Source organism: Scomber japonicus, chromosome 22, assembly GCF_027409825.1.
Source record: "Scomber japonicus isolate fScoJap1 chromosome 22, fScoJap1.pri, whole genome shotgun sequence".
NCBI lineage: Eukaryota > Metazoa > Chordata > Actinopteri > Scombriformes > Scombridae > Scomber > Scomber japonicus.
In genome coordinates, this window is record NC_070599.1 from 16263968 (window position 1) to 16276928 (window position 12961).

General features: G+C 41.7%; 1 protein-coding gene across 5 annotated transcripts in view; it reads right to left on the reverse strand.

Moving 5' to 3' along the window:
• chd3 (chromodomain helicase DNA binding protein 3) overlaps nt 1-12961 on the reverse strand; it is a 41903-nt gene that overhangs the window by 5621 nt on the left and 23321 nt on the right. For 2 of the 5 annotated variants that reach the window (XM_053343410.1, XM_053343409.1), the window contains exons 32-40: nt 12547-12742; nt 12305-12421; nt 12092-12223; nt 11337-11445; nt 10047-10179; nt 7234-7519; nt 6291-6454; nt 5818-5944; nt 2059-2363 (exon numbers count right to left, since the gene is read on the reverse strand). In XM_053343410.1, the coding sequence (XP_053199385.1) occupies nt 2095-2363; nt 5818-5944; nt 6291-6454; nt 7234-7519; nt 10047-10179; nt 11337-11445; nt 12092-12223; nt 12305-12421; nt 12547-12742 (1533 nt within the window). In that variant the 3' untranslated portion in view covers nt 2059-2094. Of the gene's footprint in view, nt 1-2058; nt 2364-5817; nt 5945-6290; nt 6455-7233; nt 7520-10046; nt 10180-11336; nt 11446-12091; nt 12224-12304; nt 12422-12546; nt 12743-12961 lie in introns of those variants that run through there. The other 3 variants (XM_053343412.1, XM_053343411.1, XM_053343413.1) reach the window with 3 other exon arrangements.

Consider the following 12961-nt stretch of genomic DNA (forward strand, 5'->3'; position numbering starts at 1 on the left):
AAATGTTGCTATATCAAGTCTGTATTTAGGGTCAATTCTTGCCTGGCTGATTTGCGTGAAAACAAAATTAAAAACACTGATGCGTTTAGGAAGCTTTGCTTATTTGTTCAATAGAAAAATGGGTTTTGTAGAAAAACTATAATCCTGAAAGTAAGGTATCCAAAAAAAGTTGTTTTGGAATCAGTAAAAAAACCCTTCAGGTATTGTATCGGCACCGATATCGCTATGTTGTTAATGATACTTGGCTCTAGTTTAATAGAAATGGCAGTGCTACCACACACACACACACATACAGAGCAGAAACACACCTGCATTTTCAGTCTACACACACATACAGTATATTCTCATTGCAGGCCATGCTTGTACTCCACTTCACTGCCTTTACATCCCACTCAGTATATTAGCTTAAAAATACTCCAAAAGAAAAGTATGGACTGTGTAACGGATGGTCCACTTTTCTTTTGTTCCACAAACGAGGAAGTAGAGTTCATCCTGCTCCCTACAGTACTTGGGGATGTCACACTGATGTACAGCTCTACTGCACGCACACACACACACACACACGCACACACACACACACGCACAGACACAGACACAGACACAGACACACACACACACACACACACTGAGCTGGAAAAAACGATGACAGAGTCCAGAGTGTTTTATTTTCTGGGGGGATCAGGGGACATTTTCCAGCTTGGAGTCCATCACGCTGTCACAATAAAGAAGCTCGAGGAACGAAAAATTTCTTCTCGGGCTTCAAAGTGAGTCCCCCCCCTCCCCCCCCCTTCGATGACAGATTACAGTCTTTAGCTTTGGAGAAGAGCTGCTCATAAATACTGTTTTTTTGCTGTGATGAGGCTTAAAAAAAAACAGGAAATGTAAATTCTTCAATGGATGGATAGTAACCCCCCCCTGCCCCCCCCCCCTTCACAAAAGGTGCAATAGTAAATATGCTTTGTAATACAGTACATAACTCAATGCCAGCCCATCAGATTGGGTCACAGCAATGTTGCTACGGATTGAAAGTTGGACTAAAGGCAACGTTGCAGTTTTTTATGTCTATGCTTCTTGCTTCTACGCGTGATTGGGCTTAGGAATGCCATGGCAACAGAGTTCAGGGAAAGTAGTGTTTTAAAATAGTGTTTTAACTCCTCTCTTCATTCCCTTTCCTTTTTTGTAAGTTCATCCCTTTCTATTTTGAGTCGGCGTTTTATCTGCTTACGCTCGGCAGATAAATTAAGTTCTTTGTAGGTTTTCAGGTTGTGTGTGAGGTCCACAGTGTAAATATATATGTGTATATCTGTGTGTGTGTGTGTGTATGTGTCTGTGTGTAAAAGACTGAGAGAGCGAGACAGAGGAGTGGAGGATTGTGGAGGAATGAGGGAGTACAGGGTCAGAGCGAGGCGACAGGCTTGTTCAGGCAGTCGGCGGATGAAGAATTGATCCGCGGGGAAATCTTTTCGGCACAGAAGGAGAAACAAAAAAAGAAAGAATCTGTCAGTGGAATAAAGAAAAAAAAATCCTCTTTTGTTTGAGAATTTCTCTCTGAATTCCTGAAAACCTGTGATTGCATTAACATACTGCCCCTCTCCCTCCTCCTCCCCGCTTTTTCTCCTTGCTTGAGGATTTCTTTGTTCCAGACAGGTCATCTCTCTTACTTCTGTCTCTTTGCCTCATTTCTCCCCCCACGCATCATTAGTGCTTGATCTTGGGGCCATTTTTTCACCTCTCCCTTCTTATTTTGGACATGTCTCCCCCCTTCCCTCTCTCTCTTAGCTGCAGTTGATTGCTTGTTTTCTTTTATGGATCACAGTGCCGCCACATCTTTCTTGCCTCCTGTCTTTGTTCGATTTATCCAGTAGAGTTTTGCTTCTGCAGTCTCGACTCTCCTCTCTGCTCGGGTTTCTGTCTCCCTTTATATTCCTCACATTCCTGCAGTGTCAAAAGTGCTCTTTCTCCATCCGTCCCATCTTGGCCTTCACTTCGTCTCTCCTTTTTCAGCTTTTTATTGTCTTTTTTTCACTCTCCATTTTTGTTACATTCCAGGATTGTGCATGTTTTATCCAAAAAGTGAGTCTCCACCACTTCCCTTCAGGGTTTCTTTGGTCGCCCATTGCGCGGCAGATTCTCCACGGTGTTGCTGAGCCGATACTTGACGATGATGCTGTGCACCGTGGACTTGGGCATCCTCAGCTCCAGGCCGATGGCCCCCTCTGACTTGCCGTCCTTCCAGAGGTCCACCACTCGCTGCCGCTGCCCCACATCGTGCTCCTTGGTCTTCTGGCAAACGCCGGCGGCGGTTGGCCCTCCGGCAGCTCCCCCAGCAGCTCCCCCGGTGGCCCCAGCAGCGGCGGCGGCTTCTGTGGGGGCAGACAAGCGGCAGACTGTAGTGGAGACTTGGAGAGGGGGGGAGGGGGGAGCAGGATAATGTGACACTTTACTGATCCCCGTAGGGAATTCTCTTATAGTGTGTCCCTCCTGTGTAGGGAGGTCAGAGGTCAGGGGGGAGCTACTGGAGCTGGCAGGGGAGGGGGTTCAGCGCACTGCTCAGGGACACTTCAGCAGGGCAGGTGCTTGCAGACATGAGGGCTTGAACCCATGTGCTCCACGTGAAGGGAAATCTCCCTACTTCTATGCCACTAAAAGATGAAGTATTGTCTAGAGTGTGGGACTCCTTTTAGTGCAGATGTGTAGCTTCCTCATGCCTGTAATGATGGATGAAACAGGTTTTCCAAAATGCAATTCAAAGCATTGAGCAAATGCTGAGAAACCACTGTGTGTGTTGCAGCACAAAACAATCCTCCACTGGAGCCTTTGGTGAATCATCGCATTTTGTTTTGAGGTTCACAGAGTGCAGCTAAAGTAGTAGATGTGTAGTTAAAAAGTGCCACGGCAGACATGCATATTTTTGGACATGTTTTGTGTACTCAAGTGAGGCAGTGAGATTGGAGCTTCTCTCAGGAGAGGGCTATTAAAACGAGTCGGGCTCAGAGGTCGCCAAATCAGAGCATTTTGTTGTTTTAACTCGGTCCGTTTCTCCTGCTGACTTTTTTCCCTCTATGGCTGAGTCTAAAAAGGTCAGGAACCAGCTCGACCCCAATCAAGACCACAAATGTGGCCTCATTTGCTGCGTACTTGTGCCCTGCCTCAGACTGCACTCGGATCAGCTCGGCCTGCACTCACCTCAGCTGCTTGCTGCGAGGCCCCCGCAAGCGAACCCACGGGGCAACACAACTCGTGCGCGACTATTTCTGCACAGCGCGGCGTTCAGCCCAGCCCTCCCGTCAGTTCACAAGTCACAACACGACGTTTACACAACCAAACGGCTTCTGCGGTTTCTGCCCCTCTCAAAATACCTTGGTACAAAGTCCGAATGTTTTCTTGGCATGGCCGGATTCAGACAGGCTGAGCATAATGACATTTTCAGAGATAGGCCCTGGCTCTCTAAAATGCAATGCCTTTGACAGATGTCTCAGTCTACAATTACATAAATCAAGATACACTGAGTGAGAGTCAGGCGCAGCACTGAGAGAGCTGGGTGTTGTGGTTTTTTAGGGTAGAGCTATTGGGAAATATCAGGTTTTACCAGTTATCTCTGCCACATCTCTGCTATCTAAACATCTCCAAACACGAATGCACACGCAGAGCGGAGAGTGTGCGTCTGGTGAGCATATGCTGTTACCAATCTAATTATGAGAAAATAAATTCACAAACTGCCAGTATGCTCTGACAGACTGCAGGCGAGGAGAGTTGGACACGAGGAACCCAAAACATTTTTCCTTTACGATTTTAATTTTAAAGCTTTTAACCCAATAAATAATGAGCCGCAATATGACTTCACAGGAGAAAATAAACATGCTTGAAAATGAAAAATACTACTCCTCAGACAGGTTTGATAGCACTCCAGACTGTGCTTCGCTGTTGCACAATGTGTCGTTACTGCTGAGCACTGAGTATTGAGGTTTTCGAGGTTGGACATGTTAAGAGATGAAAACGCCTTAATATAGCAGAGCAGCACGTTTGTATTTGATTTGGGTAATGTCTATTTCAGGTGTCTATCTGGCAGCCACATCAGAAACTCTGCCACAGATGTTTTTTTTCCGATACGGATTTTGAGGGTTTCACAACTAAGCTGCTCGGGGGAACTGAAGTGTCTGTTCCAAGTGCTTAAAACAGTCCTGCTTTAGAAGCCATCAGGTAGCTCTTTACTCCTCACATTTAAGGATTATAGTGAAATTTAAGAGTTAAATTGAGCTGTGTTTGATTACAAAGCTAAAAATAGGGCATCAAAAAAAATGTTTCTCAAACTCCCAGAGTCAGCACTCGGTTTTGATGAAGCCTGGACATTCTTCTTTTCTTTTTTTTTTTAATTTGCTTTTGCTAAATGTTTTTTCCCACAACAACATAACCATATAAAGATGGAATTCCTCGGATGCTATCTTTAAATAGAGAGCAACATTTTGGTTTGACCATCAGTGCAGGTTGCCAAGTAATCAAGTCCAGATTTCTAAAAAAGCCTGATTTGTGCTTCTTGGTTGGGGGTGTCCTCTCTGCTGCACTGAAGCTACAGAAATACAACATATAGACGAGTTTCTGATGCTGGTTGAGATTATGGATGGTAAAGAAAATGCAGAGCAACTTGAAGAAAGGCTCGATGATCTGAATATGAAATCATTGCTCTCACAAAGTGGAATAAGAGGATTTGATATACTCTCACAAAGTTGGGCAATTCGCAAGAAACATGTTAAAAATAGTTGAAATCTGTGATTCAGAGGGCAGGATATCCTGATTTTTCTGTTTCTAGTATGAGTCAAACTCTACAAAATGCTACTTCCTATTGATGGCATCCCTATGACATAATCAGGGTTATTTTTTCAGGCTTGACAAAGCTCCTCTTAGAGCCACAGAAGACAGTAGCTATACTGACTATAGTCTCTATATTATATGCTACATGCTAACAGGCTAAGAAGTACTCCTCATGACAAGTAAACTGAAATGCATGCATAAAGGTGGTGTAATGCACCTTTAAACATACATACGTTGACTTATATGCTGCAAATCTTTGCCAAGATCACCAAATAAATCAAATAATGTACACAGTGTTACTTTGGTTATATAATGAATTCACAACATGACCTTACAATGTGCAAAACTTAATGTTGCAGCACTGTTGTGACGATCGACGGGTTGAATTCTCCGGCGGCTATAAATCAGTTCCTGTGCCAGAGGCAACTACAGAGAGACCGTAAAAAACACCTCAATGAAGAGGCATAAATCTGACATTTATCATCCACTTGCCAAGTGTCAAACATATCAAACAAATTGGTATCCTTCTTATTCTGTAAATTACCTTGAACACTGTGATTATTGATGCCTTATCACGTTATGATCTTTATTATTGTGGGCTGTAAATACATTCACATCTCTCCCGCACACTCACACAAGTTTTCCACACATTCACAGACAGAGACGCTTTGTACTGTTTGAACTATGAAGTTGCAAAAAAAGAAGAAGAATTCCTCTAAAGTGGTTTCAAAGTTAGATAACACACACCTCAAATTAAAAATGATGATGATTGAAATATTAAAATCTAAAAGAGCAATTTCTTTTATGGCTGTGCTTTTACATAAAAAAGGGAAATTCCAGACGTCTAGGGCATAAATTTACACATATTCGCTGCTAATTTAGTCTGACATATTAAAGTAATAACCTCTTATTTTGTAATGACGGACCTACCACAGGGTCCATCTGCTGACCGCTCCGTTATTTCATGTCATAGAAGATGTTAATGTCATTGCAGCGCCGTGCACTGACCTGATATGAAGGATCCTGGCGGCATCTGACTGTAGTTGGCCCCTCCCATGTGTAGGGCGCTCGGGGGGGCGGGGGTGAAGGGGGCTCCGTAGTTCTGAGGGGTGGCGTAAGGTCCTGGAGGGATGGGCTGCACAGAGAGAGGGTTTTTTTTAGGAATTGTGTACATGTGAGATTAATTTATATATATATATATATTTCTTTCTTTAAAAAGGCATATAAAAAAAACTACAAAGAACCGCTTTGAAGTTATGTAACCTGGCAAAAAAAATCTGCTGACTAAGCAGCTGTGCAGCGCAGAAAAGCGCAGGTGGGTGACAAGATAATGGGCTCTTTATTTTCATTGGCCGCCCTCCATGTATTATTTTTCCAGTAAGCGCAGGCAGTTCGAGCAGGTTTCGACTTGTGAGTGTGGCTATTTGTGTGTGTGCGTGTGTGTGTGTATTGTGTTGTGTTTTAAAAAGCAGGCTGCTGACCGGGGGTGTGTGCGTCTCGGTGCCCTTGCTGGCCAGTCTGCTGAGGATGCTCCTCTCGGACATTTGCAGGCGGGCGGCGATGGGTGGGACTCTGGACAGTGTGGCCGGTAGCCGGGTCACGTCAGCCTTCATGTCGCTCAGGAGCTCCTCCAACTGGTTCAGCACTGCAATAACAACAATAAACATCACCTTCAACACATTCTCTATTAAAAACAACTATTTCTACTCCATGTTTTATTATTTTAGCTTTTACCCTAGTTTGTTTTGGCTTTTTTATTAACTTGTGGATGCTTTATTTTGATACTTAATTCACAAAAATGTGCCTTTGTGTCTCACCCAAAGTCATGGCAGGGATTCAGCAACTTCATTATTAACATTTTCAAATTCAATGTGCAGTCTGTTTAAAAGTTTGGACAGAGCTTTGGGTCTGACATAATCACATATAGCACACATCTTTCTATTTTAACAGAAGTTTGCTGTTCCCATGCTTTACTCTCTTGCCTCTCTGTCATCACATCCCTACATGGAAGACTGATTTCAGACTCTCAGAGTCAATTCAGAGCTCTCTCGTTAAGTTCAGTGCCGTTACATGAGGAAATAAGAGACGGCAACAAGAACAGTAGTGTGCCGAGCATGTTTTCCTTTCGACAAAACTATATAAACATGGACAGACTTGCCAACGAGCCAGTGAGGAAATGTTTGGAGCTATCACTTAACATCGTGTAAGCTTATCTGCTCGGCTTTGCTAAAGTCAGCTCCAGGCAGAACGATAGAGTCACTGCGGCAGGAAAGACCGCGATTGCACAACGCTGCTGGTGAAATGTCGAGCTCTCTTTCGTTGTGTGCTTGTGATTATCTGACTTCCAATCTCTCCCACTTTTTCCAAATCAGACTGGTGTTTTATTTTCCCCCTAAAACGTGTTGTGTCTTTTCTTTCACTCACTTTGCATTTGTTTTGTTTTTGTTAACTGAACAGACAAAAAATGTGTTTTTTTGTTGTTTTTTTTGCAGGCATCACCCCATCTCCGCCGACCTTTGTGCAGGACAGCATTGGCTGGCTTGTTGCCCGCCAGTGACTCCTTGCTGAGGTGCTGGTGCGACTCAGCCAGGCACTCCACCTCAGTGAAGCGTGCGTTGAGCGCCATGGCCGGGTGGCTGGGGTCCTGGGTCATGTTCAGGTAGGCTGCACGTCGGAGCTGCTCCTCTATCACCAGCGCCTGCTCCAACAGCTGCAGGACGGAGGGAGATGGAGTCATGGAAAGACAGGAGAAAGTATAGAAATAAATGTATTCATGTCAACGAAATTAATATTTGTCCATCTACTGTGTTATATGTTGGTATTTTTGCACATTTTGAACTCCAAAACTTGAACTTTGCACATATTACCCCCCCCCCCAGCTGATCTGTAATGCTTCAGAGCATAACATGTTGAAATTGAGGTGCGAGACATAACATAGGTGAGTCCACATTTCCTAAGTGCTTGCTTACTGTTTAAGCCTTAAATGTGTCCTGATAACAAACTACATATTAGTCAATGTTACTGTTTTTGCAGTAAAATCAATATAATTTATAATTCTGTACCTGCAGGAAATTGCCACTGTCATCAAATTGCGGCTTTGGATTCAAAATATAATTGCCATGGGCGCAAGTTGTCAGACGCCAGAGAGACAAAGAGTAAAAATAGGAACACACGAGAGTGGCGTGCTGCTGATAAAGACTGTTTATAGAGAGGATGATAATTAAATCCCCTAGGCTTAACAACAAATCATTTTACCTGTGTAATGACAATATACTGTAATCAGGTTTTTATGTTGTGCTTTGATGCTAATGTCAACTGTAGCTTTTTGTTAAACCAGAATAATTGATCTCTTTCTGAATGAGACTTGGTGTTATTTCCTACAATGAGCTCATTGTTTAAGATTGTTTATAAGTATAAGGACCAACAGATTAATATCATTGTAAATGTTTTCATTTTTCATTCACAAATGTCCATTTATTAAAACAAAACCTTGTTTAACTTACATGTGCTAAACTAAAAGAAATAAAGGAAGTACCTAAACAACTGATAACATCTACCAAACAGCTTTCTTTCCTGACTTCTTTTTTATTTTTATATGTAAGCTATGATTGCAAAGTTTTTAAAAAGTCAAACAATAAACAAGAACAGACACTAATTGAAATGGTTTGTGTTTGATCTCACCAACATGAACCACTTAATGTTCAGCAGCTCTGAGAAGATCCTACATTTCTCTTGTGCATTGTGTTGTTAATTCCCATCCATAGCCGCACTCATAAATAAGGTGTTGTTAATTTAATTATGTCTATTTCACAGTGTCAACATACGTAATACTTAAAACCTTCTTAAAATTAGGACCTAACATAAAATTTGGACTCCGCTGCTGTCTTAATAATTGAAATATTCATTTCTCTACTTTCATGTTTCATTTGGGTAAAAAGGGTGACTATAAAGTATGAGACATCAAATGAGGGAGGGTGAAACTTTTAAGCTTTTAAGTATTTCCGTGTGATTTATTTGAATGTACAATTGGTGTATTTATAGCAGGTGTGAATAAGACTTTGAAGTTTATGCAGGTGCTTCAGAAATTTATCAAGTCAGCACACCAAACTACCATTTTAGTCCGTTTGAACCTTTTTCAGACACTATTTATAACTTAAGCTCAGGATAAGAAGTCATGCATCGCAATGAATCTAAAGACAAAAAAACTAAATCCCCTTACAATAAAAATCTGAACATGAACTACTCAGCATGTCCTTAATATAACAGCTTAACACATCAACTCATGTTCAAGATATTATCATTAAGAAATGATGTGATTTTAGATCACATCAAAGGAAAACTGAAAAATGTGTCATTTAAACATATGTAGAAAAGTAATCTCCCCTTTTTCTTGCAAAAATGATACATGTATTATTGATTTTGCCCCTTACTCTCATTATACTGCTCCAAGCATTTCTCATATTCTCTTTATGATGTTTTTAAGCAATATTTCAATGACTCTGTTGGCATGGCGACAGTTAAGCAAGTATTTCATGGGAAATTAAGCTTCATACTGTGATTCAGTTGTGTGCGTGTGTGTGTTCCTGGAAAATAAAGGTTATTTGTTGCAAATGCGTTGCAAAAGACGTTATCGTGTTGCACAACCAATTACCACTTGTTATTTTGTGAAAGAATTTACTTTTGTGTTGTTTCGACAGCAAATTAACAGTGACGGCAGGCAATTTTAGCAAGAGAGATGACGAGGAGTCAAGAGAGCGAGACAGAAGGGGATACAGTAAATGAGGATGTTGAGGGCAGGATCTGAAACATGTGAGCCGCTCAAAAACAGGATGAGAGCTGTTCCAGAAATGCAGCGGTCAGCAATACCATCCACCCAATAAGTGGGTCTAGGGGCATCTGTCATCCGACCCACCGAAGAAGTCAGGTGATCGAAGACGCTGCGAAGTACCTAAAGTTGCAGGTTCGAATGTATGGATTTATAATTTTTAATTATCATGTGGTTCATTTAGTTCAGGCTATTGATGACATTTGAGAACATTTGCTTTCTTTGTTAAAAATGATTTAAAAAACATGTTTAATTTGTCACAGTGAGATATTGAAAAGAGAAGAAAAAAAATCAAGCATATTGTCAATTTCCCGCCCTATATAAGAGGCCTCACCGTAAAATAAAAAGGGACAAATTAATCTTGTGTATGTTTACTGAGTCAAGTTGAAGCTGTAGCAGCGTCTCGTCCTACCTTGAAGCGCCGTGCCAGGAACTTGTTCTTCATCTCCAGGAAGTTGCCCTTATTCGCCTGTGACTTGAAAGGCTCGTTGACGATGGCAAACTGTGGATCGTTCTGGATGTCCTGCCACCGAGCGTAGCCGTGACTGACGCAGGGGTCAAGGGTCATGAAACACCAGTAAAGAAAAAGTGTTGAACAGCCAGTGGGCCGACTTTCCAACCAAACATCATAATGTGACAATGAAGCTAAACAGGGAGATTTTTTTTTGTAGTAGTGAAAAAGTTATGAACTGCATGAACTTTGAGGAATAGTTCAACATTTTGGAAAATATTATTCTCTTTGTTGCTGGGAATTAGATTAGAAGTTTGATACCACTCTCATTTTAAATCTGAGATTGGAGCCAGGATGCAATTAGCCTAGCTTAGCATTAAAGCTGGAAGCAGGTGGAAACAAGTTAAAAAGATATCTCTAAAACTCGACAATTAACACGTTGCGCCTCGTTTATTTCATCTGTACATGAACCCACATGTAAAACCAACAATTTGTGGTTTTGAAAATAATCCAAAAAGTTACTGAGCCTGCAAGAGCTATTTAATAGCACATGTAGCATAAATAGCAATTAACTCCCCATAAAAGTAGAAATTGTTGTACGTTTTGTACTTTTATATTTTGAGATACGTCTTAATTAGGGAGCTTTAGATGTGCTGGTGTATTTTTGAGCTTCAGGCACAGCCAAGCTAGCCGCTCTTTTTCCAGTGTTTATGCTAAACTAAGCTAAGCTAATCTCCTGGCTCCAGTTCCATATTTGACACAAAAAAGCAAGTGGTACTGAGCTTTTCATCACAGTGAAGTCATCTTCCTACCTTGCACCATTACAGTGAAACCAAGCATTGAGGGTTTTCATGTAACAACGTATAGCTAAACCACATTAGAATTAACTTTAGCTAAAAACTGACATTGATATGTTTCTATCTTCACCCACTTTAAATTCAAAATGGGAGTTTATTTTTGGGCACAAAATAGTTTTCAGGCAGCTTGTGAAATGAGAAATATAACTTCCCTTACGTTAGTGTAAATTGCAGAGTAATGAAAACAGTTTTATATGAATGCTACACGCCCTTAATTAACATAATAGAGGGAACAACATGAACTAAATGACCCACTACATCAGCTTCCAGCAGACACAGTTTGCTGTTTACTGAGCTCTGGCTGGCTTGTTGACTTATTACACTGGGCTTCTGCCGGCCGACAGAAAAATAAACACGCTGGGGTCATCGCCCGGGCAACTGCTGTCAAGGATACATCACGATTCCCGCCAGAAGCCAGAAGTCGTGTCGGCGGTGCCAGATCTCGTTCATCTTCCCTGAGGAGATGGCAGCCCGCTCCTCGTTCTGCCAGAGAGTGTGAAGCTCTGTGGGGATGAAGCCAGCAGAAAGTAAAAAAAATGAAGTCGGTCTCAAAAGTGCTTAGCTAGCTAAAACCTGGCTGCAGGTGTTTTCATGGCGCGCAGAGCTTTTCTGGCTTTGTGATCAAGGGGAAGATGGATTTTAATTCATTGCTGACTTTGTGCAGAAGCCCTGAAAAGCAAAAGGTTTTAGCGGTGAATTTATTACTTGGACTACTTACCTTTTCACTTTTCTGTCCTCATCTTTCATGCATTTTGTAGTTTTATTATTTAAGAAAAGCCTTCTCAATTTTACTGCCTCTGATACAACTACAGCTATGTTTTTAAATCATTTATACAATTTCCTGCCCAGTCTATATCAAATAATCAGGGTTGGAGTCTTTGCTTGAGATATTAAAGTACAAAATATAACTGAACTGTCCTTATCTGTCTGGATCTTTTTTGGAGCTTTTATTAGCACTCAATGTTTTGATGTTTTGATTCGTCAGCGATCTTCTTCACGGCTCTTGTTGAAGAACCGTGACATCAGAGGAAATTTCATAACGTGGAGTCCTACCTAATCTATAAATCAATCTTTCAAGCATACTTCAACCTGACTGCTAGATTTGGACATTCTCTCTTTACAGATGGATGACGGTACGTCGGCACTAACCAGTGAAGCCTCCATCAGCGATGTTGAACATGAAGCGAGGTCGCTCAATGGGGGGCCTCCCATTACCTTTGGGCACCTCCTCCTTAGCTGCTTTGATTTCTTTCCCAGCATCCTTTTCCCCTTTGACCTCCTCTGTTATTGAGAAAGACAAGCAAAGGCATCATATAGTAAAAAATAGCTGTTTCTTGAGGCTCTTCAGATTGTGAGATGTACCTTTCTTCATGTCAGCAGCCTCGCTCTTATCCTTGGCGTCTGTTGCTTCCGTTGCGGCGGGCGTCTCCTCTCGCTTTTCTTTTTCTTTGTCCTTCTCCTCGCTTGTCTTTTCTGCATCTGGTAAGAAAATCATGACGAATGTTAAACAAACACATCGTTAAAATGTGCCTCATCTGTTGCTGAGAGGCAAAGGTGAAGCTGTGCCTTATCAGCTCATCAAGTTTCCTTTTTTTGTTTTTCACCTGACTTCTCTTCTTTGACCTCCGTGTCTTGCTTAGTTGTTTGTTTTGATTCCCCTTTGCTCTCCTCCTGTGTTTTTTTCTCCTCTGTTGTGGCGGGTGGAGCGTCAGTTGTTTCTTTCTTCTCCTCCTCTTTCACGTCGCTCTCGTCTTTGCCTTCAGTTTTTTGACCAGGAGATGCATTTTGTGATGAGGAAAGCTAAAGGGAAGAAGCCAAACTTGTCATCAGTCAACAAGCTGGCCTTTGCTGTGTTTTACTGTTTTATGATGAAAGCCTGTGTTGAAAATATCAGCTTTAAAGTGCATTTCAGGTAGTTATAACTGGCTACATCACACCATACAAAACGTATGGCTCCTCAAAAGGGGAAGATATATAAAACACACTGTGGTACACCTCAAAAAAAAAGAAAAAGGACAG